The sequence below is a fragment of the Rattus rattus genome, chromosome 2 (assembly GCF_011064425.1).
Source record: "Rattus rattus isolate New Zealand chromosome 2, Rrattus_CSIRO_v1, whole genome shotgun sequence".
NCBI classification, from domain to species: Eukaryota; Metazoa; Chordata; class Mammalia; order Rodentia; family Muridae; genus Rattus; species Rattus rattus.
In genome coordinates this window covers 142,667,113-142,682,165 of record NC_046155.1, presented here as the reverse complement: position 1 = coordinate 142,682,165, position 15,053 = coordinate 142,667,113, and the positions used below count along the sequence as shown (strand labels likewise).

The 15,053-nt window shown below is 40.3% G+C and overlaps 1 protein-coding gene across 2 annotated transcripts in view; it reads left to right on the top strand.

The window, feature by feature from the left end:
- Window positions 1-14,066, top strand: part of Oca2 (OCA2 melanosomal transmembrane protein) — a 292,950-nt gene extending 278,884 nt beyond the window's left edge. For both annotated transcript variants that reach the window (XM_032896002.1, XM_032896003.1), the window contains one exon: window positions 13,883-14,066. In XM_032896002.1, coding sequence (XP_032751893.1) covers window positions 13,883-13,967 — 85 coding nt within the window. In that variant the 3' untranslated portion in view covers window positions 13,968-14,066. The remainder of the gene's footprint in view (window positions 1-13,882) is intronic.
- Window positions 14,067-15,053: the final 987 nt, after the last annotated feature.

The window sequence follows — 15,053 nt, the reverse complement described above, 5'->3', positions numbered from 1 at the left end:
TGGAGCCCTGGTTCAGTCCATGTATAGTCTTTTGGTAGTGGTTTAGTCCCTGGAAGCTCTGGTTGGTTGGCATTATTGTTCTTAAGGGGTTGCAAGCCCCTTCAGCTCTTTCACTCCTTCCTCTAATTCCCCTAAACGGGGTCCTGTTCTCAGCTCAGTGATTTGCTGCTAGTATTGACCTCTGTATTGGACATGCTCTGGATGTGTCTCTCAGGAGAGATCTATATCCGGTCCCTTTCAGCATGCACTTTTTAGCTTCATCAATCTTCTCTAGTTTTGATGGCTGTATATATATGGGCCACATGTAGGGCAGGCTCTGAATGGCCATTCCTCGAGTCGCTGCTCTAAACTTTGCTTCCATATCTCCTCCTATGGATATTTTTTTCCCCTTTCAAGAAGGAGTGGGAGCATCTGCATTTTGGTCATCCTTCTTGAGCTTCCTGTGGTCTGTGGATTGTATCTCGGGTAATTCGAGCTTTTGGGCTAATATCCACTTATCAATGAGTGCATACCAAGTGTGTTTTTTGGTGATTGAGTAACTTCACTCAGGATGATATTTTCTAGTTCATTCTATTTGCCTATGAATTTCATGAAGTCATTGTTTTTGATAGCTGAGTAGTACTCCATTGTGTAGATGTATCACATTTTTTTAATCCATTCCTCTGTTGAATGGCATCTGGGTTCTTTCCAGCTTCTGGCTATTATAAATAATGCTGCTATGAACATAGTGGAGCATGTGTCTTTGTTGTATGTTGGAGCACCTTTTGGGTATATGCCCGGGAAAGGTATAGCTGGGTCCTCAGGTAGTTCAATGTCCAATTTTCTGAGAAACCTCCAGACTGATTTCCAGAGTGCTTATACCAGTTTGCAATCCCACCAACAATGGAAGAGTGTTCCTCTTTCTCCACATCCTCACCAGCATCTGCTGTCACCTGAGTTTTTGATCTTAGCCATTCTGACTGGTGTGAGGTGGAATCTCAGGGTTGTTTTGATTTGGATTTCCCTGATGGCTAAGGATGTTGAACATTTCTTTAGGTGCTTTTCGGCCATTTGAAATTCCTCAGTTGAGAATGTTTTGTTTAGCTCTGTACCTCATTTTTAATTGAGTTATTTGTCTCCCTGCAGTCTAACTTTTTGAGTTCTTTGTATATTTTGGATATTAGCCCTCTATCAGTTGTAGGGTTGGTAAAGATCTTTTCCCAATTTGTTGGTTGCCGTTTTGTCCTGGCTAGTCTTATGACAACTTGACACAAGAGAAAGTTATCTGAAAGATGAAAACTTCATTTGAGAAAATTTCTCCATAAGACCCAGCTATAAGGTGGTTTCTTAATTGGCAATTAATAGGGGAGGGACCAGCCTATTGTGAGAAGTACCATCCTTGGGCTGGTGATGCTGGGTTCTATAAGAAAGCAGGCTGAGCAAACCAGTAAGCATCACTGACTTCTGTATCATCCATGACTTCTGTATCAGCTCCTACCTCCAGGATGCTGCCTTGTTTGAGTTTCTGCCCTCACTTCCTTCATTGATGAACAATACTGTTGAAGTGTAAGCTGAATAAACTCTTTCCTCCCAAATTTCTTTGGTGGTAGTGTTTCATCACAGCAATAGTAACACTAAGATATTGCTTATGGACTGAGAAAATTAATATTTTGAAAATGGCTCTTCTACCAAAAGGAGATATTTCATACAATCCTTGTCAAAATTCCAATTGTCATTCTTCACAGAAATCGAAAAAAAAAATAAAATTCACATGGATACATAAAAGAACCCAGACAGTCAAAGAAATTTTGAGCAAGCAGAATGATGTGGAAGGAATCAGTGTGTTTGCAGGTTATACTGTAGAACCTGTAACAACACTGTACTGCACTACATATTTAAGGCTCTTTGGAGTGATGTTAATTGATATAGAGCTTTTAATTTCAATTTCCATGTATTCGTTGGTCATACAGAGAAAATTATATTTGTAGTTCTTCTGAATTCATTGTTTCCTGATTATTTTTATGAGTTGATTTTTGTTTGTTCTTTGGTTTTCTATAGATTTCCTGAATAAATTATGATGTCATCTGCTAAAAGGCATGTCTCATTCCTCCCGTTTTCATCTTTATGTCTTTTAGAAAATATTTTGCTTGTTTCCTTATTTACACGTTTACATGCCATGTACTTTGGTCACTTTTTGTACCCATCCTCAGTTCCTCCTAGATCCTCCCCACCTCACTACTTACCCAACTTCATGTTCTGCTTTCTCTCTCCCTGACTGTCTCTTCTCTCTCCATTCCCCACACCAAAAAAAAAAAAAAAAAAAAAAAAAAAAAACAAAACATTCAAACTAAAAAACCAGCAAGACAACAAAATACCTGAACAAAAACTGAAACAAAAACCAAAACAAAATGTGTGGGGTCCATTTTGTGTTGGCAGGTTCTTCCACACACTTCTGCTCACAAGTGAGTTCAAAAGTTCTATTCCCTCCTATGCCTTCTGGAAATATACTTGCAGAACTTGTATTTTTACATGTTGTATGGAACTCTCCGATCCCTGTGGCCTATGGAAGCGTCACCACGCTGTTTTGAAGATCTGTAGCATCAAACTTATTTTAAAAAGGCCGAGAGTGAACTAATCTTCCTCCTTCCTTGAGTGTGCAGCACGAGCACATACCAAGAGTCCAGGGTGTGTGATTTTCCCTGCTCGGCCGACCATGGCTGCTTATGTCTGTCCTTTGTGTGCTTTGGCAGGTGTTTAGCTGCTATTGGGTTTCATAGATGTATTTTAAAAGTCAACTCTTGCTTGCCTCAGGTTCTTCTACTATTTTTCTCTTTTTAACTTTTTATGTTCTCATCTTTATTACTTCCTTTTGCTTGGTTTGGGTTTCTGTTCCAGTTCTTTTTATTTCTTTAAATAAGAATCTTACATATGATATTTGGGATTTAAAAAACCTGAACATTCAGTTCTATAAACTCCCTCTCAGCTTGTGATATGAAGTATTTTCATTTATTTCATTTATTTAATTTTTTTTCTCTGTAAAGAATCATATGCACGTGGGCTATTTTAAAGCATGTTTCTTGACTACTTGGACATGGGTTTTTTTTTTTTTACATTTCTACTAATTAATTGTATTTGACCCAAATTCTATATTATTTTAAATCTTGAGAGGTTTATTTTATGGCTTAGAATATGCTCTATCTTGATAAATTCTTTGTGAATGCTCAAAAAAAAAAATAGCTAGCCTGCTTTTCCTGGGTAAAATGTGCCCAATAATGTACCAGTACTATACTAGTAATGTCTGACTGTTGGAGGATACTTTGTGCCATAGTCTTGTTTGATTTCTTGTAAGTTGTACTGCTATACATGTTCAAGTTTAATGAAGGGTTGGCATCCTGTAATCTATGGACATATTTGCCATTCTTGCCTGTTGGTCTTGTCAGTATTTATCTGATGTGCTTCTGGGTCTTCTGTTTGTCGAATGCTTATTTAGAACTGTTCTTGGTAGATCAGCTGCTCCAGCAATATACATCATTCCTCTTCACCTAGTAATGTATGACCAAAGCAGGCACCATGGGCCGAGGTGTAAGCACTGACGTGAAACATTTTGTTATCTTCGGAGTGAATTTAACTTGTAGCAACCTTTTAGTCACCATTTCTGTGACTTCCTCACAAAATTTCCTTGCTCTAATTACAGTTTATGGGATATGAACATAGCTCTAAGAACTCTTTTTCTTTTGGTTAATGCTTTCTCTTCTATATCCTTTTATTTTCAGTCAATTCATACCATTATAGTTGAAGTGAATTCCATATGGATAGAATGTAGGACTTTTAAATGCCACTGTATAATGCATGTTTTTAATAAACACATTTAGGCTTTTCACCCCTAACGCAGTTAGTGATTGGTAGTGTTCATATGTGCTCTCTTATTTTTGCCTTCTGTTGATTTTCCTGGGGCATGTGAAAATCTGACTTTCCTTAAATCTCTTGGTGTTCCCATCTATGACTCAATTGTCCTAAATATTCCTATATATCCCTTGAGAATCACATCAGACAGAGCAATGATATTTTAATATCATTTCTGTGATATATATATTATATATATTATATATATGGCTGAAGATTGAATCCAGGGCCATGTGTATGCCAGGCAAATGCATCCTGAGACTAATTTTGTTTGATTTTTAATTGACATAAATTGAGCATCTTTATGTAGTCATGAGCATCCCATGATGATGAAATCATGTTAATTAGTACATCCACCATATCAAACCTACATGGTTTCTATGTTGTTAAAAACTTAAACTCCTTTCTGGCTACTTACATTCTTTTTTCCTTCAACAACTCAATGTCACTTGAAAATTGAAGAAAAGAAGGACTATTGTGTTTAACTATTTCTTTTGTTTTTCTTCCTGGTCACGGGTTCTTCTTGCATGGTCTCCTGATGTTTGAAGAACCCTTTCAGGAACATTCTTGTCATCTATTGCCCTTTCTGTTTTTCTTCATTCATGAATGGGATTTGTAACGGATACAGAAATGTATGCTGCTTTCTGTTAACTTGCTGGTTTCTGATGAGAAAATCACCTCTGCCTATAGCTAGCACCTAGAAAAGGATCCCGTACTTAAGTCTTTAGAGAAGTGGTTCTCATCCTTCCTAATGCTTTGATCCTTTAATTCCGTTCTTCATGATATGGTGATCCCCAACCATAAACTTATTTTCACTGCTACTTCATAAGTATAATTTTCCTACTGTTTTGAATTGTAATGTAAATATCTCTGTTTTCCAATGATGCATCCCCCACCCCCATGAAAGAGTTGTTCAACCACCAAAAGAGGGCCCAACCCATAGGCTGAGAACTACAATTTTAGAATGACATTCTTTTGAGGAGCGGTGAATTTCAGTTGTTACTTCTTTGAATACCATTTCCCCCCTCTTCCCTCATTGTCCTTCTGGTGACACATGTTAGATCTTTGTCATGTGGGGCCCTGAGGATTTGTACTTTATATCTTTTCAGTTTGCTTTTCTCTCAGTGATATTCTGTTTTCTTTTTGAGACATCAAGTTTGCGAATCTTTTGGTACATGTTCTCTTACATTACTTTGCTCATCAGTTAGCTTTGTCTTGGAGTCATTACATTTTTGCTCCAAAGTCACCAAACCCAACTTTTTATGAGCTGCTGCTTTGCTGAAGCTACTTTTCTCCAATTGTTTCAAGTATTTGCAATTGCTTCCTAAGTAGTCTTTTATAATAGCTGTTTCAAAATGTCTGTTGGATGGTTTCAGGGTCTACATCATTCTAACATCTGTTAATGTTTTTTTCTCATTTGAGGAGAAATGTCTGTATCTTATTTAAACCTTCAGTCGAATAAGGCCCTAACAGTGCTGGTGAGGATGGGGCAGGTTCATTTGAAGCCTACATTTGAAGACCTCTACTAAAGTTTACTTTACTACTAAATGGAGTCATTCTACTCTCCCCCAGGATTTCTACCCGGTGGAGGGCTGCATTGTTTTTCTCTCCAGACAATCCCTATTGTTGTGCTGACCTGGTAGGAGCATGGCCTACCACACATGGCAGGTTATAGAGCAAGAAACTGCTTACCTCTTGCAGTTCCCCTTCCTGGCCATGCAGCTGGAAAGCTGCAGACCTCTTTGCATCCAAGGAGGGATGGAAGTCCAGGATCCTCAAGCTTCTCCATTGACTTCGCAGGAAAATAATTCTGCACAGCCCTGAGAGGTAGAAGTCTTGGCTCTCTCTGTGGCCTTTGCCAAAGAGGAAAAATGGAGATTTAGTTAATAAAACTTCTCTGTAGTATTTGCCTATTTCTCAGCAGTTACTACTTACAAGATTTCTGCATACCTATATTTCCTCTTCACTGTTCCTCTGGATATAGCAGGATTTTCCTGGGGACCCTTTTCTTTTGGGAATCTGCTGAGTTTCTCATGAACCAGCTTCCCTGAAGGATACATAGAGGGTGGGGGAAGGCAACTCATGGCCATGCCAGTTTTTTTAGGGTTCTCAGCTGCCTTACTGTTTATGTTCTTTTCACCACAAGGGTTCTCCTTTATTCTTGGCTGTGCTGGGATGGGAATGTTGACAGAAAGAAATGTCTTCTTTACCTTGCTTCAGAACCAAAAGTCTGTTCAATAGTTTTTGAGAATAACATAATTAAATTCTATTTTCCAACAGACCCCTTTGTGTTGTGTGGTTAGGTTTTTTCCTTGTCAAAAACATTTCATGTTCCTGTCTATACTGTCTAGTCTTTATTGTCAGCTTGACACAAACTAGAGATACCTGAGAAAGGAGAAATTTAATTGAAGAATTGTTCCTTTGGATTGGCTGGCGGGCATGCCTGTGGAGGGGGGGGGCATTTTCTTAATTGCTAATTGATGTGAATGGACCTGGATCAATGTGGGTGGTACCTTTCCTACACCAGTGATTCTATACTGTATTTCAAAAGACAGCTGAGAAAGCCAGAAACAAATTGACCAATAAGCAAAGTTCCACCACCTCTTCTGCTTCAGTTGCCTGCCCTGAGTTCCTTATGCATCTCTCATGGTGGATTATAACCTGTGAGATGAAATGAATCCTTTCTTCTTCAAGTTATTTAGGATATGGTGTTCATCACTGTATAGAGCAAACAAGAACAGAAATAAAACAAGAATAGAAATTGAGTGTAGTACTGTGCTGACAGAGCAGACAGTTGTCTGGGAGGAAGGTTGTAAAAACATTTGAAACATTGGTTTGGAAATTAGCAGAGCATTCAGAGCTCAGTGTGAGCTTAGAAGATAAAAATGTTGAGAGCAATGCAAACAATGAAGACCTGGTTTCTGAACTTTTACAGGGAAACAAAGACTATCAGGGCTATTTGTGTGGCATGTATTTTAAGAACCAGCGAAAGGGGCCAAAGAGATGGCTTTGGTTGACAGCTAACAACTATCTCTATACCTCTAATTCCAGGGTCTCCTGTGTTCTCATCTAGCTCCCATGAGCACTGCATGCATGTGCTGCTTGGCAACCATGCAGGCAAAACACACATAAAAATTAAAAGTAATCAAATAATTTATAAGTGGAATTTGGAAGAGAATTGCTCTTGCTTTACTGGGATGAGGGATACATCTACTGGTGTGAGAAATCAGCTGTGCTTCACAAGAGGTCAGCATTATTGATATGAAACCTAGGAAGTGCATTGCCTCTATGTCAGCTGTGGTCTGAAAAGACCAAGGCAGCAGATAAAGCTGGCAGCAGGGTTTGTTAAATAATGTATAAGAATTGCCAAAACAGCATAAAAACAGACACATTATCAATGGAATTGAATTGAAATACCAGACATACATCAATACATCTATGAACACCTGATTTTTTTGGTAAAGAAGTCAGAAATATACAACAGAAAAAATAAAACAACATTTGCAACAAATGCTGTTGTTTAACAGGACATTGGTATACAGAAGAGTGCAAATAAATCCATATCTATCACCCTGCACAAAACTCAAGTCCAAGTGGTTCAAGGACCTCAACATAAAACCGGATACACTAAACCTGATAGTGGAGAAAGTGGGGAATAGTCTTGAATGCATTGGCACAGGAGACAACTTCCTGAACAGAACTCCAATGGCTCAGGGTCTAAGATCGACTATTGACAAATGGGATCTCATAAAATTGAAATTGACACTGTCAATAGGACAAAATGGCAACCAACAGATTGGGAAAAGATCTTTATCAATCCCATATTGAATAGAGGGTTAATATCTAATATGTACAAAGAACTCAAGAAGTTAGACTCCTGGTAACCAAATAATCCTATTAAAAATGGGATACAAAACTAAACAAAGAATTCTCAACTGAGTAATATCAAATGGTTGAGGAACACTTAAAGAAATATTCAACATCCTTAGTCATCAGGGAAATGCAAATCAAAACAACCCTGAGATTCTACCTCACACCAGTCAGAATGGCTAAGATAAAAAACTCAGGTGACAGCAGATGCTGGCGAGGATGTGGAGAAAGAGGAACACTCCTCCATTGCTGGTGGGATTACAAGCTGGTACAACCACTCTGGAAACCAGTCTGGAGGTTTCTCAGAAAGTTGGACATAGTACTACTTGAGGACCCAGCTATACCACTCCTGGGCATATACCCAAAAGGTGCTTCAACATATAACAAAGACAGATGCTCCACTATGTTCATAGCAGCCTTATTTATAATAGTCAGAAGTTGGAAAGAACCCAGATGCCCTTCAACAGAGGAATGGATACAGAAAATGTGGTACATCTACACAATGAAATATTACTCAGTTATCAAAAACAATGACTTCATGAAATTTGTAGGCAAATGGATGAACTAGAAAATATCATCCTGAGTGAGGTAACCCAGTCACAAAAGGACACACATGGTATGCATTCACTGATAAGTGGTAGCTTGGAATACTCAAGATACAATTTACAGACCACATGAAGCTCAAGAAGAAGAAAGATCAAAGCATGGATGCTTTAGTCCTTCTTAGAACGGGCAACAAAAATACACACAGGAGGAAATATGGAGACAAAGTGTGGAGCAGAGACTGAAGGAAAAGCCATCCAGAGATTGCCACACCTGGGGATCCATCCTATATACAGGAACCAAACCCAGACACTATTGCAGATGCCAAGAAGTGCTTGTTGACAGTAGCCTGATATAGCTGTCTCCTGAGATGCTCTGCTGAGTTTGACAAATGCAGAGCAGATGCTTGCAGTCAACCATTGGACTGAGCATGGGGCCCCCAATGGAGGAGTTAGAGGAAGGACTGAAGGAGCTGAAGGGATTTGCAACCCCATAGGGAGAACAACAATATCAACCAACCAGACCCTCCAGAGCTCCCAGGGACTAAACTACCAACCAAAGAGTACACATGGAAGGATCCATGGCTCCAGCCACATATGTAGCAGAGGATGGCCTTGTTGGGCATCAGTGAGAGGAGAGGCCCTTGGTCCTGTGAAGGCTCGATGCCCCATTGTACGGGAATGCCACAGTGGGGAGACAAGAGTGGGCTGGTGGGTGAGGGTGCACCCTCATAGAAGCAGGGGGAGGGAGGATGGGAGAGGGGAAAGAGGTAACATTTGAAATGTAAATAAATAAAATATCCAATAAAAAAGAAAATGGGGTACATACCTAAACAGAATTCTCAACAGAGGAATCTCAAATGTCTGAGAAACATGTTTAAAAAATGTTTAACATTCTTAGCCATCAGGGAATGTAAATCAAAATGATTTTGAGATTTCATCTTATACCTATCAGTATGGCTAAGAATAATGACAAGAACAAAAATGACAGCTCCTGCTGAAGGATGGAACGAGGGAGAATACTCCAATGCTGCTGCTGGGAATGCAACCACTTTGGAAGTCAATATGACAGTTTCTCAGAAAATTGGACATTGGTCTACCTGAAGACCTGGATATATCACTTTTGGTCATATACCCAAAGGATGTTCCCCCATACCACAATGATACTTGCTCCACTATGTTCATAGCAGCTTTATTATAATAGCCAGAAACTGGAAACACTCTAGATATCCCTCAACTGAAGAATGGATAAAGAAAATATATCTCCTTTACACAATGGAGTACTACTCAGCTGTTAAAGACAGTGACATCATGAAATTTGCTGGCGAATGGATGGAACTAGAAAAAAAATTGTCCTGAGTGAGGTAACCCAGACTCAGAAAGACCAACATGGCTTGCACTCACTTATAAGTGAATATTAGCTGTGAAAATAAAAGACATTCATGCTCCAATACACAGCCCCAGACAGGCTAAGCAAAAATGAGGCCTTAATGGGGGTTGGAGGGATGGAAGGATCTACCTCGGAAAGAGAAATACCATAGGTTACTTTGGAAGACTGAGGCTCGGTGGGCTGGGAGCAGGAGGGATCGGGTGGTCAGGGGGAATGGAGGCAGAAAATAATGGGAAAAATGAATGAAATGGGGGCATTTCAGGGGCAAAGTGGAAATCTAGTGTTATAGAAACCTCATGGAATTTAAAACACTAACCCTAGCAAAGAGGCCCAGTATAGGGAACAAGGAGCTCGAACTGATCATCTTTTGTAACCAGGCAAGGCCTCGAGGGGAGGGATTGGAACACCAACCCAGCCACAAAACCTCAAACCTATTGGTTGTCATGCCTGCAGGATGTGCTGGGACAGGAGCCTAGTATAATGGGCATCAGATATACCAGAGAGGCTTTGGCCAGCAAGTGACAAGAGTAGATGCAGAGTACCACAGACAAACATTAGGTGGAGTTTGGGGTGTTCTGCAAAGAAGGAAAAAGGAAGAATTAGAGGAACCAGAGAGATCAGGAACACACCTTGAGAGCATGGCTCACAAAACCTGGGACTTATGGGGACTCATAGGTTAGGGAGTCTGTATAGGTCTGACGTAGGTCCTCTACATATATGTTGTAGTGTAGCTTGTTGTTCTAATCCTAACAGTGGGAGCAGAGGCTGTCCTTGACTTTTTTTCCTATTCATGGGACCCTTTCTCCTACTGGGTTGCCTTGTCCAGCCTTTTTGTGATAGTATATGCCTGGTCTTATTGTAGCTTGGGTTTGGTTGATGTTTCTGGGATGTCTACTCCTTTATGAGGGGTGGTGGTGGGTGTTGGAGCTTGGGGAGAGAAGAGTTGCAGGTGGAGAGACTAGGGGAAGATGAGGAAGGGGAAACAGTAGTCAGAATGTAATATATAACAGAAGAATTAGAAAACAAGAGTTAGAAGGCATGAAGGGGTCATGGAGAACAGCTAAGGCTTGCCACTATATGGCAGGGTTTGAGTTCCTAAAGTTAGCCTAGGTGAGGCCATTTGTGGATGCATAGCTCACTTACAATGGAGTCTTTGCGATATTGGAGATGACAGGACCATGGACCAACTACCAAGGACAAGGCTGATGTGGAGTGCAATCTGAACCTATGAGGCAAATTGTGTGTGTTTGTGTGTCAAGTTGACAAGATGTGGATTTTACTACTCAATTTGACACAGACTAGAGACATTTGGAGGAAGGGAGCCTTAACTGAGGAATTTCCTTTATCAGTCTGTTGTGAACATGTCTGTGAGGGCCCTTTCTTGATTCCCAATTGATGTAGGGAGACCTAGACCTCTGTAGGAGCAATATCACTAGGTGGGCAAGCAGGCCTAGGCTATATAAAAAAGGTATCTGAGAAAGTTAGAGGGAATAAACAAATAAATAGTGTTCTTCCATTTAGGTTTCAGCTTAAATCTCCTCACGTGAGTTCCTGCTTCAGATTCCCTTGCTGATGAAGTGTAGCCTGCAAGATAAAATAAACACTTTCTAACTAAGTTGTCTTTAGTCATAGTGTTTGTTAAACCAGAAAGAACTTAAATCACCGTGGAGGCTTTCTCTTGCTTTATGCACTCTTGAACCCTGTCACATGGTATTGGTCAGATGTCTGCATTGAGAAGCAGGAGCAGTGGTTAAGTTGAGGGCCCACCTGTTCTAAAAGATTTCTAGATGAGAACTCATGACTCCTCATATTAGCCTTCATAAGTAGTTGAATACTTAACCAAACATCCCATCTGTACCTCACCAAATGCTGAAGAAAGCCATGCTGTCTGTTATCTTCTTCAGGCAAGAGGTGGCCTTATTGCTCAATCCTACCTTTCTAATCTCCCTTGATTTAAGTGAAAGAGACTTTATGAGTTGATGGAAATGTGACTTCCTTTGGAAGTCTAAGAGTGACAACTGCAACTTGACACAACTGATGGAAACATCCAGAGGTTATTTTCTGAGAGAGAAGGATGATGAAATTGAGCCTAGATTTTCACACATGCCAGACAAGTGCTGTGCCAGAGATTTAAATAGTGGCACTGTGTAAAATTTGTGAGGAGTTGATGGAGTCTTGAGCAAATATGTATTGTCAAAATGAACACAGCACAGTGCCCAGACTTGTGGAAATGGCAGAGCCTTCCCTGAATGGCAAAACCTTCCCCTAGACATGTGTGGATGTTGACAGTGTGTACAGAAAATGTAGATCCCAGCTTCCTCCTCCCTTATAGAGGTCTCCCACTGAGATGATCTAAACCCACCTGCCTCCTTTTTTAGCTGTATACAGTAAAAGTACCTCCTCATTTAGTTATATACAGCAACCTACCTCATGGATTTAGATGTATAAAATAAACACACTGAGTTTCCAGAGAACTGCTGGTGTGTCTCCATCAGAGCATACAGCCTACCTGACCTGTAAGTGTCTCTGTGTGTCTATCCTTTCTTCATTCCCTGTGGCCCCAGTTGGACCAGTCCCTAAGCTGAGCAGGTCAGAACAAGTGGCACCCAAACAGGGACACCCAACTGCAGGGAACTCACATGTCAAATAAGGGAACAGGCAAAGGGAGTGGTGCACATGTAATTCTGAGCATTGGGTATAAACCATGGGCCACATAGAATCTAGAGATACACAGTCATACCTTAAAACTTTGAAGATCTTATGGAACATCCGAAATAGGGTATAAACATCACAGCTCCATCACTTCTTAGACTACATTCAGGAGACTTCTACTAAGAGTAGCTGAACCAACCTTCTTGTTCAAGCACATACAATAAACCCGTATCCACATTCAGCTGCATACAATAAACCTATCTCCTATATACAGATGCAAAAAATAAATACACTGCTGGTGAGCAGAATCTGTGTGTCTGTATGCCTATCCTTTCTTCATTCCTTCACCAATCTAGTCTGGTTGCCAGGACCTAGCCATAGAAATTATGGCAAAAATATTTACAAACTGAATGATAATCTCTGCGAAGTAGAGGGAGAGAGGGATCTGGGTGGGAGAGAGGAGCAGAAGAGAAAAAGGGGGGTTAGTTCAGATATTGGAGGAGATGGGGGAGAAGTATAGAGGTTTAGGAATTTGAAAGTAGGTATGTAGCAGTGGGGAAGGGAGCAATACAGATGAGGATATACACAGTCAAAACACTAGAAAGTTCCAGATGCCAGGGACCCAAGAGGTTTCCAGAACCCAGGAGGGAGGACATTAGCCAAAATGCCCAACAAAGGGGAGATAGAACTTGTAGAGACCATATCCAGTGGATAGACATGGTCCTCAGTTGAGGTATGGGGCCAACCACCCACCTCAAAAATATTAATCCAGAATTCCTCTTGTTATCAAATGTTAGGAAATGCAGAGACAAAGAGTGAGGCAGAAAATGAAGGAAAGGCCACCCGGAGACTGCCTCACCTAGAGATCCATCCCTTCTGCTGATACCAAACCCAGACACAATTGCTGATGCCAAGAAGTGCTTACTGACAGGAGTCCAGTACAGCTGTTCCCTGAGAGGCTCTGGAGAGTTGGACCAATACAGATGAGGATATACACAGTCAAAACATCGGACTGAGTGCAGGAACCCACAATGGAGAAGTTAGGGCAAGGACTGTAGGAGCTGAAGGGGTTTGCAACCTCATAGGAAGAACAACAATATTAACCAATCACCCCCCAATATTCTCAGGGACTAAACCACCAACTAAAGATTACATGGAGGACTCATGGCTTCAGCTATATATGTAGCCGTGGATGGCCTTATCTGGAATCACTGGGAGGGGAGCCCCTTGGTCCTGTAGAGGTTAGATGACTCAGAATAACGAAATTCTAGGCCACTGAGGCAGGAGTGGGTGGGCAGGTGGGGGAGCACCCTTACAGAGGCAGGGGGAGGCGGAAGGAGGTAGGGGCTTGTGGAGGGGAAACTGGGAAGCAGGATAACATTTGAAATGTAAATAAATAAAATAACCAATAATAAAAGAAAAATCAAGTTTTCCTTACTTAAAGATTCTGGGGCCACATTCTTTTGAGTGACATAACATATAAAGTGTCTGTATCTCTTTGTTCTCTCCAGATACCAGAGACCATAACTGTCTCTCTGTTTTTCAGGTTGGGCTTCCCCATGATGCTCATGTCCTGCACCATTGGGATGTGCTATCTCCTGATTGCTCACGTTGTGGTGGGATGGAATTAACTGCTAGCCGTCATTTGCAGACCAACAGAAACATGATTATCAACAGCACCGGGTGGAAGATTTCCCCACAGCACCTCTGAAGAAGAAAAAGATGAGTTCACCATGACATACATGGGAACAAAGCTTTGTCAATAACAGTATTGTTTAGGTGGATGATGGGAAACCACATCTTCTCCCTGTAGACCAAAAAAAAAAAAAAAAATACAAATCAACTTACCAAGATTTCCAGCAGAAAAATAATGTATATTTTAAAAATATTTCATGTAATTCTATATAAGAAATTTGCAAACCTATCTAAATAGCTGTCCCTTTTAATTGTCATTTCTAAGGTACACAGTTTTTCTTAATGTAATCACCCTACATGTTGAAATAGTTAGCATTCAGTTTTCATATCCCTTTAATATGTCTTTTTCTTGGAAGAGACAGATGAGTGTTAAGAAAAGATTTTGTGTATTTAAAAAATAAAGTAGCCCTTGATATAAGATTTTGTAATTTATTTGCCATAGTATTTTCAATTACATCAACCTGCATTTCATCCACTTTTACTTTTTTTCTGTAGCATTTTAAAATTAATATTTATAAGCCTAAAGAAAGTATCTTTTAAGTAGCATTTTTATAATAATGGCTTAGAACTGTAATTTTCTATTTTGAAAATGACACGTGCTGTTTACATCAATTACATTGAGGCTTGATCAATATGCTTGTCTCTGCTCTCCCTGTGAAGCTCCAGATGTTCCAGTAACATCTGTAGGTGTGGTTCTTCAAGTACCATCTCATGTCAGACAGAAAGACTGAAAGCAAAGAGCCAGAGGGAGCCTGCCCCTCCATTGATGTCTTTCTACTTTGGTTGTCAGTGCATTGGTTGTGCCCAGAGGCATTACTGAGTGCTCAGTTGTCTATGTCTAACCATGAGACATGAGAGTGTCCATCAGGGACTTTACATGAAAGAGCTTCTCATTTAAAAAGGCTCAAGGAGCTTAGAGCACTGAAGTGCAATTTAGGAGACTTTTCTAGTTCTATTTCCTGCTGCTGACACTCTCAGGTAGATGTAGCTTTCCTGCAAATTAGAACATGTATTCACAAAGA